The following is a 13,484-nucleotide window of genomic DNA, read 5'->3' on the forward strand; positions in this document are numbered from 1 at the left end:
GGACCACTACCCGTTCGCAGAGCCTGCAGAACAGCTGCACCAGAGGTCGCAGCTAGCCCAGGAACTACTTTGATACATCTGGCAGATACATCTGCCAACGGGCTTTATAAGGTGGTGCATTGCTGGCAAAAGGGAGTTTGATGCAGCGCTTTGATGGATGCAGAGCTGCCGCCCCGGCAGCCAAGGTCCGACGCCTCTTCTAGCTGGCCGATCTCTTGTAGATGGACTTGGTATAGTCAATGAACCTCTTGACATTGTAGAATTGTTTATTGTGTTCACTCCCCATGAAGAGTCAGGTCTTTTCTGTTATTATTGTTTGTTATTTTGTATTTGTGTCAACCCCCAGTAGAGAACGAGTTGGTTGTTCTTTTGAAAATTGTATTATGGTTTTGTTTTGGTGAGTCCAATAAATTGTTTTCGGATTTGTGTTTTCTGCATTTCTATTCTGGTATTGCAGATACTTCAAAAAGTGTCCTGACACCTATTAGTGGAACTGATATGGAGTGTGTTCACCATTTGCCTTTATGATGGCTTGAACTCTGGTGGGGAGATTTTCAGTGAGGTGTCTGAATGTCTGTACAGGAATGGAAGCCCATTCTTCCTCAAGAGCCGAAATCAGAGAAGGTAGTGATATTGGATGAAGGTGATGTTGGATGCTGCAGTTTGGAGTGAAGTGGACTTTCTAGTTCATCCCAAAGGTATTCCATTGAGACTCTGGACAAGCCAATCCATTTCAGGAATGTTACTGTTCACAAACCATTGCCTAACAGATGTTACTTTATGGCAGGGTACTTTGTCAGTTATACTTATACACTCATCTTCAAACTGTTCCTCTGTGGTTCCAGTGCCATAAAATGTGTTCACATACTCCTGCTTTTCTCATTTTCTTAAGCACAATAAGGGGACCACATCCTATCCAGAAAAATCACCCCAATACCATAACACCCCCTCCTCCATACTTCTCTATTGGCATTACACGACGGCAGGTAACATTTGTAACATTTTCCAAATATTTGCCAAACCCTTACCCTTCCATCAGATTGCAACTTGATGTAGCATGAATCATCACTCCAAATCACTCATTTTCAATTATCCACTGTCCAGTGGCATCACATCTTGCATCACCTCAAACATTAGTACTGAGTACAAATATGTTTGGATTATGAGGAGTTCCTTGAGCATTGAACCCCATTCTTTTTAACTCCCTACACAGTCATTATGTGGGCTGGACTGCTGGTAGCACCTTGGAATTCATGAGTGGCCCTTCTGCAGATTTCATGTGATTTTTTACAACCACCCTCTGCAATGCCCGATGATCCCTGTTCATCAGTACATGAAGTCAGTATTGATGAAGCTATGGTTCTTCCTTTGTGTTCTCACTTCAAAATCACATCATCAGTAGCTGATCTGGGCTGGTTTAGAAGAGAGTAAATGTCACCGATGGATTTGTTACACACATGACATCCAATGACTAGTCCACATCTGAAGTCATGAGCTCTCCTGACTGATCCATTCTGTTGTTACAGCTTCTCTGCTGACAACACAATAATTCACATGCCTCTTCTTATTCTGGTGGGTCAGCCTCTCTTGATGTGCAGTGGTCAATTCCCAGTATGTAGGGATTTTCAGATGCTGTTACTCAGATAGCTTATGTTATGCACTACACTTGTAACAGCCAAAAATTCTCAAAAATATATGTTTATACAAGTAGGTGTACACTGAAATTCGAAGTAAACATCTTTTCTATTATTTTATTTATTTATTAACTTTTTTCTGACTGCTGAAATTGGGGCAGCTAGTAATGCAAAAATGCAACGCAAGCTTGCCTTACGGTGACAAAAAATTTTATGGTAAATTATTAAAATGCACTTCTGCACAGGATTTACATTTTAAATCAAAGTAATCACAATATCTTTAATTACACTTGAGTGTGGCATTTGCTTATTAAGTAACAATGATTAGGACTGCCAGCAACAAGAATTTAGGGAGATTAGTCATAAATAAATCTCTTTGGACCACAGTTATTCAAATCCAATTTGCAAATTACTTTTACTCATGAAAAAGGAAATAATAATTTGCTCATTATTAATTACAAGAATCTCAGGGTCATTGCCAGGGTGTTCAAATTGTGATTGTTATGAGTCAAATGGAACTAGCAGGCAGACATAGATGAGATCTGTAGAGCATTTTACCACACAGTGATCTGGCTGCTATTGGTGTGGTGTAAGACATGCTGCAGGTCAGCACCGTGAGGGCAGCATGTAGAAGTGCTGTGATTGGCTGGCGTATCTCCTGGCAGTGCATAAGTAACAGGCAGCGCTGTCTCAATGACAAGTCTCCTCTTTCCAGTACCCGTCATTAAGTGACCCCTTCAAGGTGATCACTTTGTGTTCTCCAGAGGCATGGTCCTGGACATGGCCAAGAGCTCAACTGGCTAGTTTATGTTTCTCTTCTGGCCAATCAAACTGTTGTTTAGCATCATTGTTAAATATTTTGTGCCAGCCACAATTATCATGGCTGGATGACCACAAACAGATTTTATTGTGGGTGGAATTCCTTCATTAGGCGAACTCCATGTCGCCAGTTAAGAATATATATCCTGTGATTGTCTACCCATTTGTGACAGTATGTGCAAACACTAAAGGGCATTCACAGCAAGCATTCTTCCTCTTAGCAAATTGCATGATGTTATTTTCCCTTATCACCTCACATCCCGTCTGTCCTCTCTGCTCCACCCGCTAACAGGTCACTTCTACTCTTCTCAAAAGCATTCTGGTGTATGATAGTGACTGTCCAGGGGGCAGGGAGTCTGTTGTCAGCATGAGCCATGCACACTTCACAGGCTAACTTAAAGATTTAATTTGGCAGTAAAACTTATCAAAGTACCTGTAACCAAAATGGTTCGACTGATATGAGAAATGTATTGTATAGGTTACAGTGGAAGTGGAAGTTTCAGGGAAAGTATACCATCACTGGTGATAGTGCACCTTCACTGGTCCATTTAGTGAAAGTGGATTACTCATTCCAGTTCTGTTACACAACACATTGACTAGGGATAGTGCACTATCACTAGTGAATGTATACCTTCACTGTCAAGAGGTAAAGAATGTGAACCATGGCTGTAATAACAAAACAGTTGTACTTTGAAAGTTGCATTTATCACCTATAGTTTGAAAACACAGTCATATTATGAAAAATTCATTTATTGCAGCAAGGACACGCACCAAGGCACTTTGAGCTGCACAACACATTTTTGTTTTTGCAAAAGCATCCCACAGTCTGGCATTTTTGCTGTCAGTTGCATTTGAAGAATCCCTGGCCACTTCCCATCAACTGTCCTCAGGGCAATAGTTTTCTCTGCTGGAACTTCCTCCTCTGAGGTTATTCTTAGAGAGCAAGTATTGAACTGGGAACTAAAGCAAAATGTAGTTATAGCTTCAATGGCATATCGTATCGTCCCTTCCATAATTATTTAAAAACAAACAATTTATTACCGTGCATATAGTTTGCTCAGCACACCATCTCTCATCCCGATTAGGTAGAAGCCATAGACCGTTGTCTTGAGGATGACACCTAAGATTGGCCTAGCATCTCCTCTTCCTCTATCAAAGTCAGGAACTGGAACTTCCCACTGTTGGAAAACAGCAATCTGAACACTGCCAAGTTCTTTGCACTTGTTATTCTGAGCACTTGTATGCTTCATTTCTGTGGTTTTTAATAGCACAAGTTGAATCGTCTAAATCAGTCAGGCAGTAGTCATTATTGTTAGGAATACTTTCTATGTGTTTTCAACCTATGTTCCTGTTGGTATGTTACCCTCTTACAATGAAGATTTACTGTGATCATTATCCTGCAACGTTTCATCCCTGTCTCACTGCTAACACTCACTTGATTAATTCTATTTTCACAGTCACCCTCAGATTGAACATTCATCAATGCTCCAGGATATACACTTGTTTAAGACAAACCATGATTAAAAGGGCAGCCAACAAATTTAGTGAGATGGTTCTGATAAACTATTATAAATTTGTAATCGCTTTGTATGGAGATCTTTTAATTCCAAAATGTACAGCGCTATTCTTCATTAGCTGCCCAAATCTTAATGCATGGCTGCACTCCACAGTGTTGTGCTCCTGCATCCATGTAATTAGCATATGTTATATGTCTTGATTTGCTCACTCTTCACTGCCTTGGCTCTGACTGTGTCTAGGTTTACTGTGGACAATCTTAAAATTGAGCCATTGTTCAGTTGACCTTCTCATTATTTTATTAATGAACTCTCTACCATTGTCAGACTGCAACATACTGAGGGAGCACCTAACAACGTAAAAATATCAATAACGTTATCGCATATCTCTGTTATCTACTTAACTGCCCCCAACTAAGAAAGGGTATAATGCGAGGGAGGGCTGGTAACCCCACCCAGGCCCCCAGTGTGCTCTTCCACTCGGAAAAATCAGTGGGCCCACGTGAAGGGGGGTAGACCGCAGGTGAGGATAGGCAAAGAGGGCTAGGCCCATGTATTGTGCATCACTCACCCTGTAGCTACAACCCAAGGAAGGAGCCACACAGCAGCGGCCCAGCTGCAGGAAGACTATGCTTTGAAAAACAAAGTCCGCCTGTAACGAATATGCCACTATTTGGCTACCTTAAGAGAGTTTTGAACTTCAGTGGCCTGATAACAACGAATTTAGTGAGGTGGTCCTGATAAACCATTACAAATTTGTAATCTGCATCTGGTTGCGATTGGAAGTAAATGAGATCAACTTGACATCTGGAATTTAGCTCCTTGAACAGCATTGGCTTCACTACTATTCCTTTGTTCTCACCTTTTTGCTTTTGTAAACAAGGCTCACACTGATATAAATTTAGACATCTCTGTATGCTATATTACAGAACTTTGACTTCAAGCATTTTATCATTCGGTCGCGTCCACCATGGGCAGTCATTACATGAGCTTCAAGCACAATATCATACAGTTCTTCATCATAAACATTGTATTTAATATTACTTGCTTCAGTTACAGGTTGTATTAATTTGGTTACTCCATTCACTTCCAGCACTTCCTATCTCTTCAAAAACTTGTAGTTGTTGCCGTTCCTCTTTTGTTCAGGTTTTAGTGATTTAGCCTTGCTGATAAGTGACTCATACTTTTCTCTGTCCTTGAAGACAGAATTATAACTGAGATTTCCCCATTCCACTCTAAGATGTTCGTAAAACTTCATTGATTCAACCACAACTGCACTGATGTGAACTGTAACTGCAGTACTGTCAACCACAGCTGCACTACTGTAAACCGTAACTGCACTACTGTCAACCATAACTACACTGCTGTATAACATAATAATCAGCTGATGACAATTACATTCATGCTGATGCGTGGTAACATTGTTGGACACACCATTAATGACCTGAGAGCAGCGGTGGTACACCTTCACTAGTGGATAATATGCTATGTTCACGTTACCTAGCTGAGTACAGTGATGGTTCACCTTCACTAGTGCATGCATTCTTTTTCACTTTATAGTACACTGTCACTGATCACTTTAGTGATGGTATACATCCATTACGGAAGGTTTGCCTTCCCTAATCTTCCACTTCCACTGTGACATATACACTAGAGGTCCCCCCAAAAAAATCAGAATGGCTTGCATGAGATGTCTGAAAGGAAGATGTACAGCCTAACTGAAGCATTAACAAATGAATCTGTAGAACAGTGTGAAACTTATAAATAAATAAACACGACAGAGCATATGCTGAAGAACTGTAAAGATTTATGAGAGAGGCTGAGACTTCTACTTTATGAGTTAAGACAATGAACAGTGACAAGGAAAAACAGAGGGGCAATAAGAACTGCATATAGTTTCCACAGACTTATGAAACAGAGTATTTGAGTGTATCAAGGTTTATAATATAGTAAAGCATTGTAGGATATACGATTTCTGAGAAGTGCCTGAGCTTACTGCACATGTAGCACCATATGGGAATATATTTCTGAGTGAAACCACTGAACCGATAGCAGAACTTATCTCTGTGAAGGCACAATCATTGACATTTTTTTTTATTTCAAATGGCCACGGGCAGGTTTAGTCAAGCTGTAGTGAGAGGAGAATGTAGCTGCAAGCACATGTGTGCAAGAAGAATGCTTGTCTGAATGCTGAGTTATGATCTCCAACATTTTGTTTTAATGCCTGTCTGCTTTATGTTGTCACCACCATATGTTGAATAGTGGCTGTGTTTATTCACTCCATTAGTTTTACCGCAATCAGAGTTTTCAATGGTTATATAAAAAACTGACAGAAAAGTCATTGTTAAATTCCCAAATTCCCACATGGTATAATCTTACAACTACTGTGACACTATTCTGCTGAAAGTATTCTTATTAATGGACACACTTTTTTTCATAGTGGCTGAATTTTTGATTCATATTCTGACCTCCAGTTCTGTGTTTCTTTGCTTGAAATTGTGTTTCACAACACATAAAACTGAACATTTACTTTTAGAACTTGACACAACTGCTTGTATCTATAAATCCCTAACACATATAATCAAACTACACTGCTCCCAGTTGTATCAAATCTGGACATATGCCAAATAATCATGTAGAATATGTATAAAATTCTCCAAGGAATCATCTTGAATTACCTGACATTTCATGGCTAAGAGCAATTATTTTACAAATGTGATCTCAAAGGAGCTATTCCTTTTGATCCTACTGCAGCAAGAACAATGCTGCAGAACTGTACAAAACTGTGTTTACAGTAATGGTTGTGTTTCTTCAATTGTTAACACCTAAAAATTAAGTACCAACAACAGCGACCTAGAAGTAGACAGAAGCGATGTAGCAACAATTACTATAAAAAAAAGTTTCTTTTCTAAATCTACATAAAATATTGAAATGTTTTCCATTAGTGAGAATTCATATTTGTGTTACAATGCATTCACACTAGTATTTTATACTTCTGAGCAATTTCTTCTCGAGACTGTATTTATCTGTCGACGGAAATTAATTCTACACATCATGAAGAATGTAAATGTGGTTACTGTTCTGGTGTAAAGTCAAGTGCCAGCACACCAGGTGGGAACGTTAGAGCAGAGAGGGCTGTGAGATGTCAGCCAATTGTACGCTGTCCGACCCCTCTGCAGGACAATAACGCAACGGCAGCACCCTCTACACAAAAAGGACATAAATGCCGCACCACCTGGCTGCAGCCCAGTTCTGTGAGTTCTACACCAGTGAGTTCAAGAATAGCATCAAGACTAGTCATTTCGCTTCTATGATGTAGCATTTTCTATACTGAAGAGCTTTCTTATTTTGTCTGTCACCCTTCGCTTGTGACACATCGGTATTTCACAAAGTTAAGAATTGCAATCATTTCCTTTTGTAATATATTTCATTAATACGATTTGCTTGAACTATTGTCTAGCGATCCGAGAAAGCAGGTTTCCTAGGCACCCCATATTCGACACGTAGGCAGGATACCATATTTACAAATTAAATTAGGTACAGAAACTCGTCTATGTATAGTACAGGTTTCTGTACTGTTGCACACAAATTTAGATTGTTCACTGCACCTGCTGTTGCAGACTGTAAGGAAATTATGAATATTCCTGAAAATATTTTCATCTGTGTGTAGATACAACATTTAACTGCTTTTGACAGCATGCAGATTGTAATATTTATTTTTAAAAACCATAAAACAGACACACGATAAAGATATCTGCAGTTATTTCTGTACTTTTTGAAAGAAACTGAACACAACGAAGGACAATTTCTTTAAAACATGAAAAAAAGGGGAGATAAAGTTCATAATGAGTAAAAATGGAAGAATTTTCGATAAATGATTAGCACAAAATGTCAATACTCAAAGAGAAAGTTGTTCATACACTGCTGAACGTGGTACTTATTGCCTCACAATTGTAGATAATTTTTAAATAGTCAATTCTCATGAGCAGTTTTTTGAGGAGAGCTAAAAGCTATTAGCATTTCTGTCTGTTTTATTTGATGACATGAAAGTACCTCCACCTATAAAGAGCATGCAAGCTTCCTCATTTAACTTTTAGTGACAAATACTAACCTTTTAACCAGGGCACTGATCTCATTCATATAATGGTTGCAGTGTAGCAATGAAACAAGTAAGCCTATACATTTACAATTTCCTGAAAGCAAACCTTACACAAGAGAACAACAAAATACAACTTAATAATACATGTAAGTTTTCACTGAGATTAGACTCCACTAAAGGAGATGGAGGTACAAGAGGTTGCACAATTGCTTCAAATAGACATTTACACAACTGCAGATAATTGTGCCTAAATAAGAAACTAGGAATGGTACTGCCACAAATCAGCTGCTTCTAAACTGCAAATCACACATCATGTAATGTCATTACACACAGTTTCCTTAAAATAGAAGCAACAATGATCTTACAATGACAACCTACCTCAGTCGCTTGTTTTCCTCCTTTAACGAGGATGCTTCTTTCTCTAAGCTTGGAAATGCTAGTAGTTTCTGTTCTTGAGACTTTGCATATGCTAGTGTCTCTTGATATGATTCCTGCTCCCTTTGTAAATCCTAAAATTGAAGTCCATAAATTAACTGGATGATTAAACCCAAAAATAGATGGATCTTGTTGGTATATGTATTAACAGAACAATTGCAACAGTACCTTTATTTTACTATTAGCAAGCTGCAAATTATCTTCTGCATTTTTTAGTTTATTTTGCATATTTTTGAACTCTTGCAGTTTCTCCTCTAAACTGGTATTTCTCTCTGACATATCAGCAATTTGCTGTTTTGTATTTTTCAGTTCATGCTTCAGCTGCATCATTTGTCGCTCATTAGCTTTAATATTGGCTTGTACATCAAATTCAAACTGTGAACAATACACATGTATCACTTTCATGATAGGTTGTTTGGGCATTAAACTTTACAAAAATATTGTTTCTTAATATAATACATTGAGAACAATAATAATGTACCAGTGCAGAGAACAATTCTTTAGCATCTAACCACTACATTTTTAATGAAAAATATATAGACAACAGTGTGTATGAAACTGCATTGCACATGTGATAAGCTTCCCCTTACAGCATTATCGTTTTGGACAAACAGAAGAAAGATTACAGATACTCCACCTACATCAATATCACCAGCTTCAGAACAGTAGTTTGATCAAGTGAGGTGCTAGAAGAAATTGGCTGTGGTCTTTAAAGAACAATTCCATCATTCACATCCAGTAATGAAAATCTAAATAAGAATGGCTGAAGCCTACAACCTCTAACACAATTTTTGTACAAGGATAACACTACATCATAAATAATTTTACAATAGTGAACACGGGAGATTGAAATAAGATATGCTTCAAGATATTAACTATCAAACACTACACTTACCATACGTTCTGCTGCTCTAAACAGACAGACATGTGAATGTATGTTGTAAGTAGTTTGGTGAGTTACCAAATAATAACTTTTCTGGACTTCCCAAATTACTTATATTTTTTTAATATCTGATAAAAGTAAAGGAACAAGTCGTCGATTCACATTTATCTGCACAAAAACTATGGCTGTGGCAGCAACAGCTGGGCAATTCCATTCTGGATACATTCGCACTGTCTGTTTGCTTAAGAGGGAGGTAATAATACTTATCACTTTTCTGTCCACTGTGACAGCTAGTTAAGGACATTCTGTCATGTAAAATAAATAAGCTGTGGAGAGAAGCAATGCAAACAATAAAAACAAATCACAACTGTTGCATTACCAGCTGCAAGCATTGTATGCAACTGATTGGACAACTGCCCCATGGTAGAAGAGCATTGTGACAATGGTGGACAGTACAGAAAGTGGGATCAAGCTCATTCTCTGGTTGGTTGTTGCTACATTAACTGTCATGTAAACAATTAGCTGCCAATCACTTTGTTGTTCTGATACAGGTATAACACTAGTTAAATACAGGTATCAGCAATCGCTTTGCACAATATATTGTAATGATCGGGATAGAGCCAGGTAACAGAATTAGTAACTTAATTTGTATCAGAAAATGGCTGCATCTTGACCATTTACAGATGAGATTGCAGAATACCACACAATATTTAATTTAGTAACTTGAGTACATATGTAACACCTTTGCACTACATAAGCTGAAAGTTTCTACATGAAACCATATGTAATCATTATTGATATTGAATTATCACTTACTTAAGGATTTGAAATGCTTGACTGATATAAGTGAAATTAAATGAAGAACAATGAACATAATTTATCTTCTAATACTGTAATTATGTCTGTCATTATTCCCCATGAACTATTGATTATTCATGACAAATTTCATGAGAGAAAATAAGATGTCGGACAAAAAAATTAGTCACCCCTACAAGCAATCGCACCAATAATGCATAACTGTTTTGTAATTGTATTAATGTTATGATGAACACAGCCTAAAAATTTCTTCACATACACCCGAACCAGCTGAAGATTGTCAGATCCCACACAGCTACCAAATTATAGGGATGATGATGGCAATGTTTCCTCTACCATTTCAAACTGTCTCAGACTTTTCCACAGGATTAGGATTGGATAATTTAGCTGGCTATATGAGATGCGTTAAGATGCCTTAGTGTCCATCAGTCCAGTTATTTATTACATGGTCAAGGCTGATTAGTTAGGCACAGGTTCCTCTGGCATAAGATTCTTCTTTTAACTGTTGTATTAAAGTTTAGTCTGACTGCCCTGACTGCCTAACATGAAACAGACAACTTTTCCTAGGATGAAGTAAAAGAAATTATTAAAATAATAGGGGGGGGGGGGGAATCTTATAATACTCATTATGTAAATACAGAAGAGAGGGCAAAACTTTGTCACCAAGATGGTGAAATAAACAGCAAGGTTTACATTAACAGTGAACTAAATGACTGGGCCCAAGACATGGTACAAAAAGCATCCACAAAACATTACTAAACCACCTCTGGCTTGAACTGCACCCTCATGGGTTAAACGGCTCATTAGACCCATGGTGCACTTTATGCACTGCATTATTTGAGAATAGGCAAAATTGCAACTTGTAGGATCACATTATGCACAGTCAGTCACTGTCCAGTTTGTGTGCTGTATGGCCCACTGAAAAAGTCCAGCTATAGCGCCACTGTGAGCAATGACCTTTAGTGAGGTACCCAGCTCCAAAAGTTCATTGCATCCACATGTGTTCACAAAATTAGCTGAAACTGATCTGCATAACCCGATAGCAGTAATTTCTGTCGGATTTGAACAGACTGCCACTGACAAGTCATGACGATTGTCTGTGGTCCCTCTGGCTTAGGATTTTATTTTTATGACCAATGTTCTAACACTATGTTACATGGCCACATGTGGTACAGTGTTCTTCGTAAACATGTTTAACTGCCTGCTTTGATACACCAACGAATCGCACAACTTCATACTTTTTGTAATCGTGACCACATCCAAACATGATTGATCCTCTCTGCCACTGTGTTATGTTACCATATCACTCTATATGACACTGCTGCATGAAAATAAGCAAGGTATGTTATCTTCTGGTGGTGAAATTACGATATTGTCAAGGCACACATTTCTAACTGAAGAAAACTAACCCAAACCTGCAGAACTATTATTTCCTTACCCATGGAGGAAACAGGGATAGGTTGAGGTAGTTTAGAAAGGAGGATCCAGTCACTCATGTCATTAGAAAGAGGGGGGGGGGGGGGGGGGCAACTGTGAGAACAAGAGGGAGCAAATATGCGGGTGGAAGTGTCAGAGAAGTAGATTGTCAAAGACAGTATATTGGTAAACACTGTGCCAGCCAAAGATAATAAAGGACAGAGTATAAAATAAAGATGGCCAGAGGAAGACAAAAGTGAAATGGATAGTGCAATGAAAAACTCAAAAAGGAACATGGAAAACGCAAAGCTAGATTTGGGAAAGGGGGGTGGGGGGGTGGGAATGGAGACAAGAAGGAACGAAGAAAATGACCGAGTAAATAGATAAGATGTAATTAAATAGATAACAAAAACAAACAAGAGAGTAGGTAGATTATTATATATTTTATTTATTTACTGAATCATTTTCTTTGTTCCTCCTTATCTTCCTCATCCCTTTCCACACCACCTTTCTCTCTCTCTGTCTGTTTTTTCTTTCATGTCTCCTTTTAAGTTTGTCATTGCAATATTCATTTCACTTCTGTTTTTCTTCCTCTATCCCTCTTCCCTTTATATTCTGTCCTTATACTATGTATGCACATGCTGCCTACCTTTATACTATCTTTAACAACATACTCTCTCTGACACTTTCCATTTCATGTCTTCTGCCTCCTCGCCCCCCCCCCCCCCCCCCTCCCTCCCAGGGTACTCCGTGCAGCTGTGTTACCTATACTGCTACGGTGTTGTAATGGCTAACATATCTGCCTAGTCAGCTGGAGACCTGGGTTAAAGTCCCAGCCATGGAATAAGTTTTAATTCATTTCTTCAGCTTCTATCTTCATCTTCCCATATATAATGTTCAATTTTCATCAACAGATATGCTACCTTGTTCTGTGACCTGTTTTGTCTTTTGTTCCATATAGATTCAATTCTGTTATCTAAATTATTAATTTCAGATATAGACTGAGCTTTGTGGAGGCCAGGCCACCTTTGAAAGCTGTCATGTTGTATACTAGCTCTGCTGTAATCGTTAAACAGCTTTTTATATTGGTATTTCGGGGTGCAATAAGCCTCATGATGCCAATTGAGGAGCTACTTGACCAAATAGTAGCGGCTCCGGTCAAAGAAAACCATCATAACGACTGGGAGAGCGGTGTGCTGACCACACGCCCCTCCTATCCGCATCCTCAACTGAGGATGACACGGCGGTCGGATGGTCCTGATGGGCCACTTTTGGCCTGAAGAAGGAGTGCTTTATATTGGTACGACTACTAACCACCTATCCACCAGGATGAATGGCCACTGCCAAACTGTGGCTGACAGCAACGTGGAACATCCTGTGGTACAACATGCAGCTTAACACAACATGCTGCTTCACAATCTGGGCCACCTGGATCCTCCCCCCCCTCTACTACCGCCTTTTCTGAACCATGCAGACAGAGATTATCCTTACAACACTTCCTCTGCTCCTGAAATCATACTGGCATCAACCAACGGTAACCTTCCATCTCCAAACCCTCCACCGAGCAGCTTCTGCCCCCTCTGTCTGATCACCTGTTCGCAATTCATATCATCTCACCATCATTGTATGCCACACAATGCACACACCAGTCTTTTCTCCTTCTCTGCTCCTCTCCTTTTCTGCTCTACGTTTCCCACCCATCCTCGTCCATGGCCTCCCGATGCCTGTACCTGGCTGCCTCGTCCCGTCAACTCTGGTTCTTGCATGCTCCACCAGCCAGTGCTGACTTGTGCAGCACTGACATCTCCCCTCCCCCTTCCCAACCCCAGTCCAGACTGCTGCTTCTATTCGACACAACACACATTCTG

General features: G+C 39.2%; 1 protein-coding gene across 1 annotated transcript in view; it reads right to left on the reverse strand.

The window, feature by feature from the left end:
* Positions 1-13,484, reverse strand: part of LOC126199166 (mitotic spindle assembly checkpoint protein MAD1) — a 102,243-nt gene that overhangs the window by 60,914 nt on the left and 27,845 nt on the right. Inside the window, exons 4-5 of the mRNA XM_049935926.1 lie at positions 8,670-8,876; positions 8,445-8,575 (exon numbers count right to left, since the gene is read on the reverse strand). Of these exons, the coding sequence (XP_049791883.1) occupies positions 8,445-8,575; positions 8,670-8,876 (338 nt within the window). The remainder of the gene's footprint in view (positions 1-8,444; positions 8,576-8,669; positions 8,877-13,484) is intronic.

This window comes from Schistocerca nitens, chromosome 8 (genome assembly GCF_023898315.1).
Source record: "Schistocerca nitens isolate TAMUIC-IGC-003100 chromosome 8, iqSchNite1.1, whole genome shotgun sequence".
NCBI classification, from domain to species: domain Eukaryota; kingdom Metazoa; phylum Arthropoda; class Insecta; order Orthoptera; family Acrididae; genus Schistocerca; species Schistocerca nitens.